Genomic DNA, 16,930 nt, shown 5'->3' with positions numbered 1-16,930 from the left:
ATCTGAGAGCCCCCAGTGCCTGTGGCTGGACCTTTGGTTGGAGGTGACAGCTGGTCAGATAGGACTGGGCAGAGAGGGATCCAGAAGACAGATGTCCTCATCTAATTCTCTGACTCCCATGGATCCTCTGTTGGCCTCCTCACTAGTGGTGTCTGAGAGAGAGTCAGAGAACATTGCACCCCAGGATGTGGGCCCTGGCAGGGCCAAAGGACCAAAAAGGGAAGAAAGTGGATCTGCAGGGGGAAATGGAACATTCTGGCACAGAGCAATCTGAATTTATAGGCAGAAGAACTTTAAGCCAGCACCTAGAAAAGGAAAGCGGGGACAAATAAGACAACTGTTTTTGAAATGACCCTTTGGAATTATTGTTTATTTGAGGCTATTAAAAATGTTATTATTTGTCTTTTTGTTCATTTGTTGGGTAAAAAATATACTAAAATAGATTTAAGGGTCTATAGTAAAAAGTAAGTTTCCTCCCACCCCCGATTTCCAGAATCTGAAATTCCTTTCCCCAGTGGCAAGCAGAGGGGCCAATATTTAAAGAAATATTTTGTATATATGTATAAACATACATTACGCCTTGTACTAGTTATCTACTGCTGTGTAACAAATTACCCAAAACGTAGTGGCTAAAAACAACAAACATTTATCATCTCATCTCTCACCAACCAGAGAACAACATTGCTGGAGGGGAATGGAAGCTTTGCTGATATTTACACAATATTCACAAGGGGCCTGTGTAATGTGTTTCACAGGTAGTGCCAACGCTCAATGCAAGATGCATTTCAGCCTTGTAATTCCTTTCATTTGAGTCTTTGAACCATGTCCAATGAACCAGAGCTCAAACTAAGCAATTTTGTAGTTGGTGTTTGTTGGAGGGGAGGCAGTCATGGAGAGCAATAGGGAGTGAGCTGGAGAGATGCTTTGCTAACTACAGTAAATTGTGAGAAAACAGTTACTTCTTGAACAAAGGAAATATTCTTGAAAGAAGCTTCATAATTTCACCAAATACATGGCTAAATATATTGTCTTGAGCCTCCTTCCTAATGTTTCTTAGTTTTTCTTCATATTCTATCTTTAGTAATTTAATTTTCCCCTCTTTTTCCTGCATAATCTTCTTGCACGCTTGAACACACTCCTTTTCCACTTTTTGGATTTCTATTTCTAATTGATCAGCATATCTTTTATTCAAGACTTCCTCCAGCTTTCTCAGGCTTTCCAATGCGCCCTTGTATTTGGGGTCAGAAAAGTAAGTCCCTTGGTTGGTCTGCACCATCTTGTCTATCAGCTCCAGCAGCTCCTGCACCTGAGCTTCCTTCTCAGCCGGCTCTGTGTTTCTGCTGTTACTGATGGCACAGCAGCGGTGTCCACACTCCTGGAGGAGGCTTCGTAGGTTTACATCTGCATGCTTCAAAAAGTCGCTCAGGCTCTGGTCCCCCAGTTCATCTCTGCGAGTGAATAAGATGATCATATACTTCATGGCTGCTTTCCCAAACAGAGTCTTGACCAACGCCACGGTTTTCTGCTCTTCCTCTGTGTAGCGGCCCAGCCTCAGGACCAAGACGATGGCGTGAGGCCCGGGACAGGAGGCGAGGACACATCGGCTGATTTCCCTGCGGGTGGTGTTCAGGCTCTCCTTGGTATGAAAGAGCCCTGGGGTGTCAACAACGAGAAGCTCTCTCCCCTTCCATTCCCGGCATGCTTTCTGACAAGTTTTGGTAACAGCGTGGGCAGCATTCCTAGAGTCGAACACTTTTTCCCCGAGGATGGCGTTTGCAGTAGCACTTTTCCCACTTCCGGTCTTCCCGACCAGAACGATCCTCAGACTGACGTCCTGGGAGGCAGCCATGTCCACATCAGAGGCTATGGAGTGTAGGCGAGTCAGCTATAGCTTACAAAGAAAAGAAAAAAAAAGTGTTTAGATTAAGTTGAAACCATTCCCAACCCTGATTTCTTACTCTACTTAATATATAAATCATTCCAAGTCTTCTAAGCCAGGTGAAGTATTTTCATGGAGGATATTCGTTCTTTGATATCTTCTATTATTATTCTAATTCTCATTAAATGCCTCTCTTGTGGTGCTGTGATGCAAGTAGCATTTGCATTTTTAAATTTGTTTTTTACCATAATTTTTTTCCCATTTAACAAAGTAATATATACATTTTGTTTTCGAAAAAGTCCAGGTTTAAAAATTGAATTTGAGGAATCCTGGGGGCAGTAGTTAGCATCCTGTCCTATGAAAGAGTACTCATTAAAAAGCAGTAGTAATCTGGACTCAAACAGAAAGAAAGCATGGATGGAGGAGACAGCACAACAGTCCCACATGGAGACTCTCAGTATGGAAGGAAAGCAACCGCATGGTGAGACATGTGAAAACTGTCCTGAAATTTGCACATGCCACATAGAACTAACCTCGTCTTATTTCTCAAATTGCACAAAGGAAGATAAACATGGTGTTCTTATTGTGAAAGTACTCTAATATTTAGAAGCAATAATGGGTGCCTTATGATTTATCATAACATAAAATGTTTGAAGTGGGTTTGATGGTCATCAGGCTACATAGTTGAGACAATAATCCTGCAGTGACTGAGAAAACAGATCTGCTAATGTTAACATTTTAAATTACATGCATCTATTGTGGGTAAATAGTGCTTACCAATATTGACCCTCACCAGATGGTCAATACTGAAATCAGATTGATTATATTCTTTACAGCTGAAGATGGAGAAGCTCTATACAGATAGGAAAAATAAGACCTGAAGCTCTCTGTGGCTCAGGCCATGAGCTCCTTATTGCAAAATTCAGGCGTAAATTGAAGAAAGTAGGGAAAACCACTAGACCATTCAGGTTTGACATAAATTATATCCCTTATAATCATACAGTGGAGGTGATGAATAGATTCAAGGGATTAGATTCAGTACACAGAGTGCCTGAAGAACTATGGACAGAGGTTCGTAACATTGTACATGAGGTGATAACTGAAACCATACCCAGGAAAAAGAAATGTAAGCAGGTAAAGTGGTTGTCTGAGGAGGCCTTACAAATAGATAAGAAAAGTAGAGCACCAAAAGGCAAAGGAGAAAGGGAAATATAGACCCAACTGAATGCAGAGTTCCAGAGAATAACAAGGAGAGAGAAGAAAGCCTTCTTAAGTGAACAATGCAAAGAAATAGAGGAAAACAATAGAATGGGAAAGACTAGAGATCTCTTCAAGATAACTGGGCTTCCCTGGTGGCTCAGATAGTAAAGAATCTGCCTGCAATTCAGGAGACCAGGATTTGATCCCTGGGTCAGGAAGATTCCCCAGAAAAGGAAATGGCTACCCACTCCAGTATTCTTGCCTGGAGAATTCTATGAGCAGAGGAGCCTGGTGGGCTACAGTGGATTACAGTCCTGGGGTTGCAAAGAGTTGGACATGGCTGAATGACTTTTACCCACAAGGGGATATTTCATGCAAAGAAGGGCAAGATAAAGGGCAGAAATGGCAAGGATCTAACAGAACAGAAGAGATTAAGAAAAGGTGACAAGAATACACAGAAGAACTATACAAAAAAGGTCTTAATGACCCAGATAATCACATGGGGTCAGTCACCTAAAGCCAAACATCCTGGAGTGTGAACTCAAGTGGGCCTTAGGAAGAATTACTATAAACAAAGCTAGTGAAGGTGATGGGATTTCAACAGAGCTATTTAAAATTCTAAAAGATGATGCTGTTAAAGATCTGCACTCAATATGCTTGCAAATTTTGGAAACTCAGCAGTGGCCACAGGAGTGGGAAAAGTTTTCATCCAAACCCCAAAGAAAGGCAATGCCAAAGAATGTTCAAATGTCTGTACGATTGTGCTCATTTCACATGCCAGCAAGGTAATGCTCAAAATCCTTCAAGTTAGGTTTCAACAGTACATGAAGCAAGAGCTTCCAGATGTACAAGCTGGATTTAGAAAAGGCAGAGAAAGCAGGGATCAAATTGCCAACAATGCTGGATCATAGAAAAAGCAAGAGAATTCCAGAAAAGACATCTACTGCTGCTTCATTGACTAGAGTAAAGCCTTTGAATATGGATCACAACAAACTGGAAAACTCTTAAAGAGATAGGAATACAAGGCCCCCTTACATGTCTCTGGTTCTAACTGGTCAAGAGGCAACAATTAGAATCAGACATGGAACAATGGACTGGTTCAAAACTGGGAAAGGAGTGTCTCAAGTCTGTATATTGCCACTCTATCTATTTAACTTCTGTGTAGAGTACATCATGTGAAATGCTGGGCTGAATGAATCACAAGCTGGAATTAAGATTGCTGAGAGAAACATCAACAACCTCAGATATGCAGATGATGCCAGTTTAATGGCAGAAAGTGAAGATGAACAAGAGTCTCTTGATGAGAGTGAAAGAGGAGAGTGGAAAAACTGGTTTAAAACTCAGTATTCTAAAAGCAAAGATCATGGCATCCAAGTCCCATCACTCCATGGCAAATAGATGGGGAAAAAGTGGAAACAGTACCAGATTTTACTTTGGTGTGCTCCAAAATCACTGTGGATATTGACTGAAGCCACAAAATTAAAAGACACTTGCTCCTTGAAAGAAAAGCTATGACACACCTAGACAGCATATTAAAAAGCAGAGATATCACCTTGCCGACAAAAGTCTATATAGTCAAAGCTATGGTTTTTCCAGTAGTCATGTATGGATGTGAGAGTTGGACCATAAATAAGGCTGAGCACTGAAGAATTGATGCTTTTGAACTGTGGTGATGGAGAAGACCCATGAGAGTCCCTTGGCCAGCAAGGAGATCTAACCAGTCAATCCTAAAGGAAATCAACTCTGAATATTCACTGGAAGGACTAATACTGAAGCTGAAGCTCCAGTACTTTGGCCACTGATGCTGAAGCTGAAGCTCCAGTACTTTGGACATCCTGATGTGAAGAGCCAACTCATTGGAAAAGACCGTGATGCTGGGAAAGATTGAGGGCAAGAAGGTGGTGACAGAGGATGAGATGGTTGGAGGCATCACCAGCTCAGTGGACATGAGTTTGAGCAAACCCTGGGAGATAGTGAAGGACAAGGAAGCCTGGCAGGCTTCAGTTCATAGGGTCACAAAGAGTTGGACACAACTTAACAACTGAAAAACACAACAGAGACATAACACTGAAGTAGAACAGGATTCATGGAAGGAAGAACAGAGAAAGTAGTGGAAAAGCTCCTCGCAAGATAACATCAGCTCTAACATGGCTTCACAGGAGAATTCCATGAAACCCTCAGCAATCATGGGGATCTGATTCCTGAGAATCCCAATTTTACTTAAATTATTCCAGAATATAGGAAAATAAGGTAAACGTTAAAATTCTAAGAAGTAAATGTAACTTTGAGCCACAAAGTTGACCAAAATTTTATCAAACAGAAAGCTATAGATGAATCTCATGTATGAATATCAATACAAAATCCTAATAAAGTGTTAATGAAAACAGAATCTGATCTTAAAAAATTATTTAAAATATTTATCTATTTGGCCACACCAGCACATGGATCTTCAATCTTCATTGTGATATATTGCCAGGAGCCGTTATGGGAGGTCCCGCCCATGACGAGGTCATGAAGAAAATACCGGGCAGGCAAGGCCGTCCAGGACCCCATCCATGACGAGGTCACGAGGAAAAAACCTGACAGGCAAGGCCGCCTAGGATAAGGGACCCTCCAGGTTGGCCTCGGCCTCTACCCCACCCTATATCCTCCCCCCTTTCTGCCGTTGTTCTTGTTTACCCTGCTGCGGATTCTTGTGTTGCCTGCTGAGAGCTCTCCTGCTCCTCTTTCACTGAATAAAGACCAACTTAAAATGCTAATTAATAAATCTCCTGGATGCTGGTACCCTATGAAGGGGCCAGGGATGAAGGAAATGCTTCAATTCAAACCCTTTTGCTGGCATTCTGGCTTGTTTGACAAATGTGTGCTCTCATTGCAAAAAATGCTCATGATTGTTCTAGACATTCTAAGCACAGTACACTAACAAAAGAAACTATTAAGCATAGGCCCCTTCGCGGGGTGAGAAAAGCTCCACAAATATAATAGCCACAAATGTGCCTAATAGAAAATACTTTAGATAGAGATTAGCTGGCGACTTCTTGCAGGAAGTTAACTTTTAGACTAAGAGCCTGTTTTGTGCCATATCTGCTGTTTCTTCAGTCCTTCGCATTTCTGTTCTGTAAAAATGTAATCCTATCTAGTTCCTATAGAGATGATGCTTATTAGAAAGAAAATAGATTAATTACAAGAAAAACAGGGTTGGCTACTGAAGTTGCTTAAGTCACACCAGGTGCAAGCCATAAAATGTTAGCAGGCCTGAAGGCCAAATGATAAGAAAGACTCTTGTGAACGGCAGTATGTGGGTGACATCCTGTTTCTGTTGAAGGTCAAGTTGCTGTAATGTTTTGAGATGCCCTGTGTGTAAGCAATATGCACTTCCCCCAAAGATGTTGTTAAGGGTATAAAGGGGCCATGCAAAAATAAACTTCAGACTTAGCCCCCGAGTTTGTCTCATTTTCTCTCTCATTCGCCGACGCCGTTCATCCTGAGGGTTCCCCTGGATCCTGCTGGGGCTGGACCCTGGCAATATATTTTTTAAATGCAGCATGTAGGATCTTAGGTTATTGCAGTTGAACTCTTAATTGTGATATGTGAGATATATTTCCCTCACCAAAATGAATCTGGGGCCCGTATATTGGGAGTGTGAACCACCAGGGGCATTCTCAGAATCTGACAACATTTTAAAAAGGGTTACATCATAACCAAGTGGGATTTACTCTGGAACACTAGAGTGAGGGGGGAGGTTCAATAAGAGGAAAATTGCTATATTAATATAGCCTTTCAAAGTAAAAACATTTCATAAAATATGAATTGACACATACTTTCTTATCTATTTCTCTACTCATCCTGAAAGCCAGCAACTTACTTAACGGAGAAATACTTTCTCACTAAAACTATAATCATTCCACCTCACTTTCCAATGGTTTCTGTGATATCCATCAATGCAAATAGAAGAGAAAGTGACTATAGGAATGAGAATTAGGGGAAAAAAAAGGAGAAGCCAGATAGTAAATAACATCATTGAGCCTCTTAGAGTATTGGTACACAAATAGGCCAGTGTGTGTGTGTGTGTGTGTGTGGGGGGGGGGTGCAGAACAACAGAAAATCTCTACAAATGCTCATTTGCATAGGGAAATTCAGTATATAATAAAGGCAACATTCCATATCAGAAGAGAGTAGATGGACATTGTAATGAGAAGTATTGAAATAACTGAATAACCATTTGAAAAAGCATAAAATTGGATTCATTCCTCATACCAATGAAAGAAGTATCCCAAATTCATCAAGTATTTGTTAAAAACTATATTCTATTGAAGAAAGCAAACAAATTCTTTCAAAACATGAGAGTGAGGAAAACATTTCTAAGTTCAGTTCAGTTCAGTTGCTCAGTCGTGTCTGACTCTTTGCGACCCCATAAATCACAGCACACCAGGCCTCCCTGTCCATCACCAACTCCCAGAGTTTACTCAAACTCATGCCTATCGAGTCGGTGATGCCATCCAGCCATCTCATCCTCTGTTGTCCTCTTCTCCTCCTACCCCCAATCCCTCCAAGCATCAGGGTCTTTTCCAATGAGTCAACTCTTCGCATGAGGTGGCCAAAGTATTGGAGTTCCAGCTTCAGCATCAGTCCTTCCAATGAGCACTCAGGACTGATCTCCTTCAGGATGGACTGGTTGTATCTCCTTGCAGTCCAAGGGACTCTCAAGAGTTTTCTCCAACACCACAGTTCAAAAGCATCAATTTTTCGGCACTCAGCTTTCTTCACAGTCCAACTCTCACATCCATACATGACCACTGGAAAAACCATAGCCTTGACCAGACAGACCTTTGTTGGCAAAGTAATGTCTCTGCTTTTTAATATGTTCTCTAGGTTGGTCATAACTTTCCTTCCAAGGAGTAAGTTTCTTTTAATTTCATGGCTGCAGTCACCATCTGCAGTGATTTTAGAGCCCCCCCACCCCCCAAAAAAAGCCTGACACTGTTTCCACTGTCTCCCCATCTATTTCCCATGAGGTGATGGGACCAGGTGTCATGATCTTAGTTTTCTGAATGTTGAGCTTTAAGCCAACTTTTTCTCTCCTCTTTCACTTTCATCAAGAGGCTTTTTAGTTCACCTTCAATTTCTGCCATAAGGGTGGTGTCATCTGCATATTTGAGGTTATTGATATTTCTCCTGGCAATCTTCATTCCAGCTTGTGCTTCTTCCAGTCCAGTGTTTCTCATGATGTACTCTGCATATAAGTTAAATAAGCAGGGTGACAATATACAGCCTTGACATACCCCTTTTCCTATTTGGAACCAGTCTGTTGTTCCATGTCCAGTTCTAACTGTTGCTTCCTGACCTGCATACAGGTTTCTCAAGAGGCAGGTCAGGTGGTCTGGTATTCCCATCTCCTTCAGAATTTTCCACAGTTTATTGTGATCCACACAGTCGAAGGCTTTGGTGTAGTCAATAAAGCAGAAATAGTTGTTTTTCTGGAACTCTCTTGCTTTTTCTATGATCCAGCAGATGTTGGCAATTTGATCTCTGGTTCCTCTGCCTTTTCTAAAACCAGATTGAACATCTGGAAGTTCACGGTTCACAAATTGCTGAAGCCTGGCTTGGAGAATTTTGAGCATTACTTTACTAGCGTGTGAGATGAGTGCAATTGTGGGGTAGTCTGAGCATTCTTTGGGATTGCCTTTCTTAGGGATTGGAAAGAAAATGGACCTTTTCCAGTCCTGTGGCGACTGCTGAGTTTTCCAAATTTGCTGGCATATTGAAACTGAGCCCCAAATACAGATGCAATATGATCCAATTGATAAATTTGACTTTCAGTTTCTGGTTATATGTCAGAAGCTTGGAAGTCACTACTCCATCCTAAGAATAAGTGAAAGTTGAATGGACTGAAAAATCGACTTTTCTCAAATACTTCAGAGGTTGCTTTGAGGAGACAGGGTAAGGTGCTGTCCCCAAGACTGGGAAACAGACAGGCACATACAAGGAGTCATGGCTCAGGAGAGCAGAGACTCACCGTGGGCACCAATGCTGGGGCAGCAAAACTGGGATTGACCAGTTCCTCGATGGTCAGTGTGGAGTTAAAATTCCAGGAGGATCCTGTCACAGAGCGACCCCACACTTTTGTGAGTTTTACTTCTGGGAGCCCCACTAGGTTCTGATAGTAAATATCCAAAAAATCCCCTGGTGCTTCCTGCAGGGGAGCGGAAAAGAAATCATTTTGAAACAGGGCAAAGCATCTTGTTCTTCTCAACAAGGCCTGCCCTCAGAGGAAAGCAGAGCCTGACCTGCTGGGGTTTAATCAGAGCCCAACTCACTTAGAGAAAGAAAAATATACCACTACAGTCAGTTCTAAGCCATTCACGTAGGAAAAGGGAAATACCCACCTCCAGTCCACTTGAATGCTCGAACCCGGAGTGGGGGAGAAAAATGCTTGTGAGGCTCACAGTCCAGAGGCAAAGGTTCACTAGAACTGAGATGTGCTAGTAGGATGATAGACTATGTCCCCTCCCCCACCCCAGCACCACAGTACTAAAGGCTTCTTTACAGCAGCAGTTCTGTTTACCCAGGACATCATGTCCAGCTGATGAGAAAAATGACCAGACATACTAAAGAGCAAAAAACATAATTTGAAAAGACAGAGCAAGCATCAGAACTAGACATGGCAGTGTCAACCAAACAAAAACTCACAACCTATAAGTTGAGAATGATGTTGTATTTGAGGAATTACTGAGGACTCTAGCTTGGGAGACACTCTCTCAGATGGATCTGAGGAACTATTCCAAAGAGGGAGTGGAGGAGACAGGATATATAGGAATCTTCATTGAAAACAAAACAAAGGAAAACAAAATGTATGGTCAAACATCAAAAGATTACTTCTAATCACAAAAAGCCAGACACTCAAATTAATGATAATAGTGCTTTTCTACATATGGGAGGATGCTAGAGTCTGGGCTCATTGAAACCATTCTTTTGATATGCATCTTAGCTATTTAGGGCCAGTACCCTGTTTTTCTCCAATCTAAATTCCCCTCAGGGCACACTGTCTGGTGCTGCAATGCTGATGACTTGATAGTGGGCAACAATCATTACTTATTGAAATGGCAGGCAAGATTTATTTGTCCACCCAGGGATCTTGGAATGATTAGACCAGGAATTCAAAACAACTAAGATGAATATTCTAGGGCTCTAATGTAAGAGCAGAAGGGCCATGTAAGCAGAGACATGAAATCCTAAGAACCAAAAATAAGTGTTTGCGATCAAAAATAGTGTAACAGAAAAGAAGAATGCCTTGGATGAGCTAATTAGAGAAGCCCAGATTATAGTCTTCAGGATCAGTTTCTGCTCAAATAAACCAAGATCTCTTGGAGAAATAACTGATTTAAAATCTGAGGCTGGAAATGCATAAAAAGACCTTGGATCATTTTGTTGGACTTTTTTTTTGTCTCTGCTTCCTGAAGCAAACAAACTAAACTGTAAATAAATTATGAGATAATCCATGAAATCTAATGAAAGGATATTTGATAAAATTAAAAATTTATACTACCTTTTATATTGTGGTTATATTTTTTAGAAAATAATCTTTCTATTTCTATGCATCCTAAAATATTTGCAGCCACCTTCTAGTGAAGTTTTGTGGGAATCTAGATGATAAGTCAGTAGGCAAAGTTCTAATCTTTCCTTGTCAACCTGTTTGAGCCTTGCAGAGTCACCAGTTCTCTCATATTTGGTTCTTTTTTCAGTGAATAAAGAGAATTAGAGTAGGTTTAATGGAATGCTGTCCAAATTGCTTTCCAGTTCTGAAGGTCTGCCTTGGGGTCACTAACCTGTATTGAAGGAAAACAACAGGTTTCCAGGTAACATTATCACAACATACACTGGCTAAAAAGTACACTATGAAGACAGGCTCAGCCCCACTTAACAAAGAATAAGTGTACAATACATTACGTATCCTATGTTCTAGCCTCTGGCAACCACCTCTCCACTCACTGATTCTATGACTTTGACTATTTTGTATATAAATGGAATCATAGAGTATTTGTCTTTCTGTGACTGGCTTATTTCAGTGAGCATACTGTTCTCACATTTCATTTGTATTGTCTCATATGGCATGATTTTCCCTTTTTTAAGGTTGAATAATATTCCACTGTATGCATTTTTTTTTAATCCACTCATCTGTTAATGGATATTCAGGCTGTTTCCACCTCTTGAATATTGGGAATAGTGCTCTAATAAATATGGAAATGCTAGTGATTCTTCAAGATTCTGTTTTCAATTTTTTGAATCAATGCCCAGAAGTGAAATTGAAATTGCAGGATCATTTAGTACTTCTATTTTTAATTTTTTGAGACACCTCCAGACTGTATTATGGTTAGAGCTCATCCTAAGTGTTCTTACCATAATAAAAGTTAAAAAAATTAAAACTATGAGTAATGTGGTAGTTATAGCTATAAGTATAGGACCATAGGACTGAGAGGGGGAACACATCACAATATTATATAATTAGAAAACAGAAAGTTATCAAAAAAAAAAAAAAAAAAAAAGCCCAATGCATCAGCTGGGCAAACACCACTCAAAAAATGAAAAAGGAAGAAGTTAAACAAAAATGTTTGTGCACTATTTCTCTACACATAAATGAATATGATACATAAAAATGGAATCAAATCACAGGAGAATGTAACCCAATGTAAAGAATATTCCCTCATGTGCTTTAGACTATGAAAGACTATAATTAGAATACAAACTCAAAAACAAAATTCCTAAGAGGAGATGTTAGAATGAAGAATGAGAAGAAAATGCAGACTCAAAGAAACAAAGTGAAGATGAAAAGTGTAATCATTTTAGGACCCATAAATGAGTTAGAAGCAAAGAGGTCAGAAAAGATATAACTCAAAAGTAAATGTCTTATTAATAGGAAAGCCTTAGTAAGAAACACAACAAATGAAAGTCTGAAAGACCAGAAGATTCAACAGTTAGAGAACAACTAAAATGTGAGTAGGAGCAACAGCAAATCCTACTTAAAAAGGATTGCTGTTGCTGAAGTTAACAAATCAATCAATAAAACCCAGGAAGCATAATCCAGTAGTTTCCTTGAAATGGGAAAAATAACCCCCTCAAAAATCTAACTCTTTAGGAAAAAGAAGACATTTCATTCCCTGGAAACTTGATGTAGGATATTTAACACTGAATTCTCATTTGATATGACATACCACATTTCAAGCACAAAAAAGGAATTCTCAAGTTACTCAAGGAAAAAAGTAAATAATAGGGGGGTTGGGTTGGCTTCACAATTTTCTATAAGCAACACAGAAACAGTAGTAACAGTGGTTTCATAACAGAATGTTAAGATTCCTGGAAAATGTAAAACTAATACATAATACATAATAATAATACATAACAAATAGGAGGTTGGAGAAAGGAGATTAAAAAATGTCTGCAGTTTTTTCACTGTCTAATGTCTAAAAGGAAACCACTAGGTATTTTGCATAAGTTTTTAGTCCTGAAAGATCTTTCTGGAATAAATAAATCATCAGTTTATCAAGGACCAAGGTCAGGCTCTGAATATGAATGCATGCATGTTACAAACTAAGGATGACCTCTAGCTTGTCCTGTTGCTTTTGAGTTGCATTTGCTCCCAGAATACACATGCAAAATTGGACATATTTTCAAGAAAAAGAAAATGACATCACAGTATAAATTCATTTATTAGGATTGCACTTATTACTCTTCTACAGGGGTTGGCAAATTTGAAAAGGATCAGCAGTAAATACAATATTTTAGACTTTGTATCACAGCCAGTCAAATCTGGTTGGAACACAAAAGTGGCCCCAGACCACAGTGAGCTAGTAAGTGGATTAGGTAGCTCTGTTACACTGTAACTTTATTTACAAAGGGGTGGCAGGCTGTATACGGCCTATGGAGGGTGGTTTGTGCACTCTTGCTCCAGAGTCAGAAATTTGTGTATATCATGCAGAAAAAAAAAGTGTTTTAAGTGTTAAATGTTCTAAAAACACTAACCTTTTGTGATAAATGTTATTTTGTGATAACATGCATTTTGTGATAAATGTTCATCACTAAAATATGGGCACATTTTTGAAAACTCAGTGAAATAGAGAGCAGTCTGCAAAGAGAATAAATAAAAATTATATATAGTCCTACTCCCAAATTAGAGGCTATTTCTTATGAACATCTTTCCTTCCTTTTGTGTGTCTTGTATTCCAATGGTAACATATTAATGATTTTATATCATGATATTTATACCTAATATTATATCATAAAGACTTTTGAGAACAACTAAAACTTTTGTAAGCAAAAAAACAAAAAAAATAAACCCTGTCTGGTTAAATAAGAGATGTGTGGACATCACATGAATAAATCCCTCAGCTTCCCCTCCTACAACCTTTCCGCTCCCACGCGGGCCCCCATCTATTCCTCTGCCCTCTGCCCCCTCCCGCAGCCCTCTCACAAGCTCCGTTGCCCTCGTCTTGGCTAGTCTCACCTTCTCTTGCAGAACTGGTGAGATCTCAGCTTCTCTCCAGGAAAGCTACACGAACTGGTATTTGCTTTCATTTGACGAAAAGTGTGTTCGTTCCCTCTGCAGTCTCTGACCACAGGAAGCTGAGGTTGGGTGGAGTGATGAAGATTATGTTTTGTAGTCAAATATAAAGAGAAAGCATTTCCCAGTAATGTGATTGGTGCTTCGGTGTTGCCTCGCAGGGACCTTTACTTCCATGTACCTGCTGAACAATTAAGATTCCAAAATTTGAATCATTGCTTTAGATTATAGTGTTGGCTTCAGAAAACCCATTGAAGTGGCCCCAATTTTCAAAAAGACAACTAAACTTGCTTCATAATGTTTTGTTTCAGGTGTACAAGAAATCAATATATATAGGGCCTCCCTGGTGGCTCAGACAGTAAAGAGTCTGCCTGCAATGCGGGAGACACAGGTTTGATCCCTGGACCGGGAAGAGTCCTTGGAGCAAGGCATGGCAACCCACTCCAGTATTTTTCCCTGGAAAACCCCATGAACAGAGGAGCATGGTGGGCTACAGTCCATGGGGTTGCAAAGAGTCAGACATGACTGAGTGACTAACATTTTCACTTTATATATATATGGTTATATATAGGTTAAGATTATATATAATAACCATTATAGGTTAAGCTATTGTATATAGTTCCCTGTGCAATACAGTAGGTCCTTGTTTATCTATTTTATATACAGTAGTATCTATCTGCTAATCTCAAACTCCTAATTTATCCCTCCCCACCATCCCCTCTGGTAACTCTGTTTTCTATGTCTGTGAGTCTATTCTGTTTTGCAAATAAGTTAATCTGTATTTTAGAGTCCACATGTAAGTGATAATATAAAATGTTTTTCTTTCTCTGACTTCACTTACTATGATAACCTCTAGCTCCATCCACGTTCCTGCAAATGACATTATGTCATTCTTTTCTATGGCCAGCAGTCCATTATATATATATATAATGAACATTTAGGTTTCTTCCATGTCTTTGCTATTGTAACTAGTGCTGCAATAAACACTGGATGCATGAATGTTCTCAAATTTGGGTTTTTGTCTTTTCCAGATATCCAGGAGTGGGATTACAGGATTACATGGCAACCCCATTTCTAGTTTTTTAAAGAACCTCCATACTGTTTTCCATTGTGGCTGTACCAATTTACATTCCCACCAACAGTGTAGAAAGGGTCCCTTTGTTCCACACCCTCTCTTGTATTTGCATTTTTGGAGATGGTGAAATGATCTAAATTTTGCTCAGTATAGTATCTGGTATGATCTGCCACTGAGACCCACCTCCACCACAGCTTCAGGACTGAAGCCCCCGGTCTCCTTGCTGACAGGAGTGTTCAGTTCAGTCGCTCTTTGCCTTTTCATACAGTTCACGCGAGTCTCAAGGCAAGAATACTGAAGTGGTTTGCCATTCCCTTCTTCAGTGGACTGTTTTGTCACAACACTCCACCATGACCAGTCCTTCTTGAGTGTCCCTGCACAGCGAGGCTCATAGTTTCACTGAGTTAGACAAGGCTGTGATTCACGTGATAAGTTTGGTTAGTTTTCTGTGATTGTGCTTTTCATTCTGTCTGCCCTCTGATGGCTGAGGATAGGCGGCTTGTGGAAGCTCCCTGACGGGAGAGACTGACCCTGGGGCGATCTGGGTCTTTTTCTTAAGGGCGGGACTGAAGCCCTCCCACAGCCTTAAGGCATCCCCTCAGGGTTATTCTCAGCTGAAGAGATTCCTCTCTCTCTTCTGAGATACCCCCCCCCCCGCCCCCTCAAGGCACTCACATTTTAGGACTGGTCCCTGCAGAGGCACAGGGACCCCAGTTTGGGACCAGTCTGCCCCCGCCCTCCGAGCTCCAGCGCCAGGTGATGTGGCTGTGGCCTCTTTGTGACTCATCACAGCCCAGTGTCTCCTTCCGCCCCGTCCTACATCCTTCAGGGTCACACAGATTTTCATCCCAAGAGTTCTCCTAAAGAAAGTTCACGCCTGCAGCATTTTTATCTCAGAATCTGCTCCTGGTGAACTCAGCCAGTGACACCCATCCAAACACACGGTGTGATCTTCCTCCCCCAGTTGAGCAGGAAGCCGGGAAGAATTGGGGAGGTGGGGCCCCCTTAGCATCCTGCAGATCCTGTTGTGAACTCTGTGGTGCAACATAGGGCTCCGGGCATTTTCTGGTGACTGCATCCTTTGAGATTATTTTAGTCCTTCTGGAAGCTGGCTGATCTTACAAGTGTACTTTCATATTTCAGAACCAACGTCCCTATCTATAATACAAAACCAAAGTTACAGAGGCCTTAAAAAAAATCAGCATTGAATTAAATGCATCACTACACCTAGGAAGGTGTATGGGGAGTTTCATGATTTTTTTTTTTCCAGGCATGTTGTATTTTTTGGTCCATGCACGTGTGTGTGTGTGTGTGTGCATTAATCACTTTCTTTTTTTTTTGTTTGTTTTCAGTTTTGATTGTGTGTGTGTGTGTGTGTGTGTGTGTGTGTGTGTGAAGTATGGTGTTAATAGAGGAAAGGGCTCATATAAGTTTACAGCTCACTGAATTTTCAGTTGTCATAAACTGAACACAGCCAAGTAACAAGTACACAGTTCAAGACACGGAATGTTGTTGGCACATTAGAGACCCCAGTTATATCTTTTAGGGATGACCTCTTGCTGAACTTAGGATAACATAGATTAGCTTTAGCTGTTGTTGTACCTTTTCTCAATGAAATTATGCAGTAGGTATTCTGTTGTATCCGCCTCTTTTTTTTTCCTTACCATTATGTTTTGAGATGCATCCATATTGTTATATGTAGCAATAAACCATGCAGTTTCATTGCTATGTACTATTCCATTGTATGAATAAAACCCACTATATATAATTTATAATGTGTGTGTTCTCAGTTGTATCCAACTCTTTGCGATCCTGTGGACTGTAGCCTGCAAGGCTCCTCTGTCCATGGGATTCTCCAAGCAAGAGTACTGGAGTGGGTTGCCATTTCCTTCTCCAGGGGATCTTGCCAACCCAGGTATTGAGCCTGCATTTCTTGTGTCTCCTCCACTGGCAGAGGGATTTTTTACTACTGAGCCACTGGGGAAGCCCAATAATTTATAATATAAAGTTATAATTTAGATAACCCCATTAATTTGGATCAGCTGCTTTAGTCTCCTGACTTTGTTGTTGTTCAGTCACCCAGTCGTGTACAACACTTTACAACCCCATAAACTGTAGCACGCTAGGCCTCCCTGTCCCTCACCATCTCCCAAGTTAACCCAAATTCATGTCCATTGCATCAGTGACCCCATCCAGCCATCTCATCCTCTGATATTCTCTT

The 16,930-nt window shown here is 40.6% G+C and overlaps 1 protein-coding gene across 4 annotated transcripts; it reads right to left on the bottom strand.

Moving 5' to 3' along the window:
* Window positions 1-340: 340 nt before the first annotated feature.
* On the bottom strand, window positions 341-13,696 carry LOC122438867 (GTPase IMAP family member 7-like). Of its 4 annotated transcripts, XM_043464130.1 has the most exons (3): window positions 13,578-13,696; window positions 9,096-9,272; window positions 341-1,885 (listed from the first exon to the last, which is right to left on the bottom strand). In XM_043464130.1, the coding sequence occupies exon 3, from the start codon at window positions 1,847-1,849 to the stop codon at window positions 956-958; it is 894 nt and encodes a 297-aa protein (XP_043320065.1). In that variant the 5' UTR covers window positions 1,850-1,885; window positions 9,096-9,272; window positions 13,578-13,696; the 3' UTR covers window positions 341-955. The 4 variants fall into 4 exon arrangements, with proteins under 4 accessions (XP_043320065.1, XP_043320063.1, XP_043320064.1 ...); XM_043464128.1 differs by lacking the exon at window positions 9,096-9,272 and having other exon boundaries at window positions 341-1,891; XM_043464129.1 differs by lacking the exon at window positions 9,096-9,272.
* Window positions 13,697-16,930: the final 3,234 nt, after the last annotated feature.

Source organism: Cervus canadensis, chromosome 3, assembly GCF_019320065.1.
Source record: "Cervus canadensis isolate Bull #8, Minnesota chromosome 3, ASM1932006v1, whole genome shotgun sequence".
Lineage (NCBI taxonomy): Eukaryota > Metazoa > Chordata > Mammalia > Artiodactyla > Cervidae > Cervus > Cervus canadensis.
Note: the sequence above shows the minus strand (reverse complement) of the source record. Positions and strands in the feature narration are given on the sequence as shown.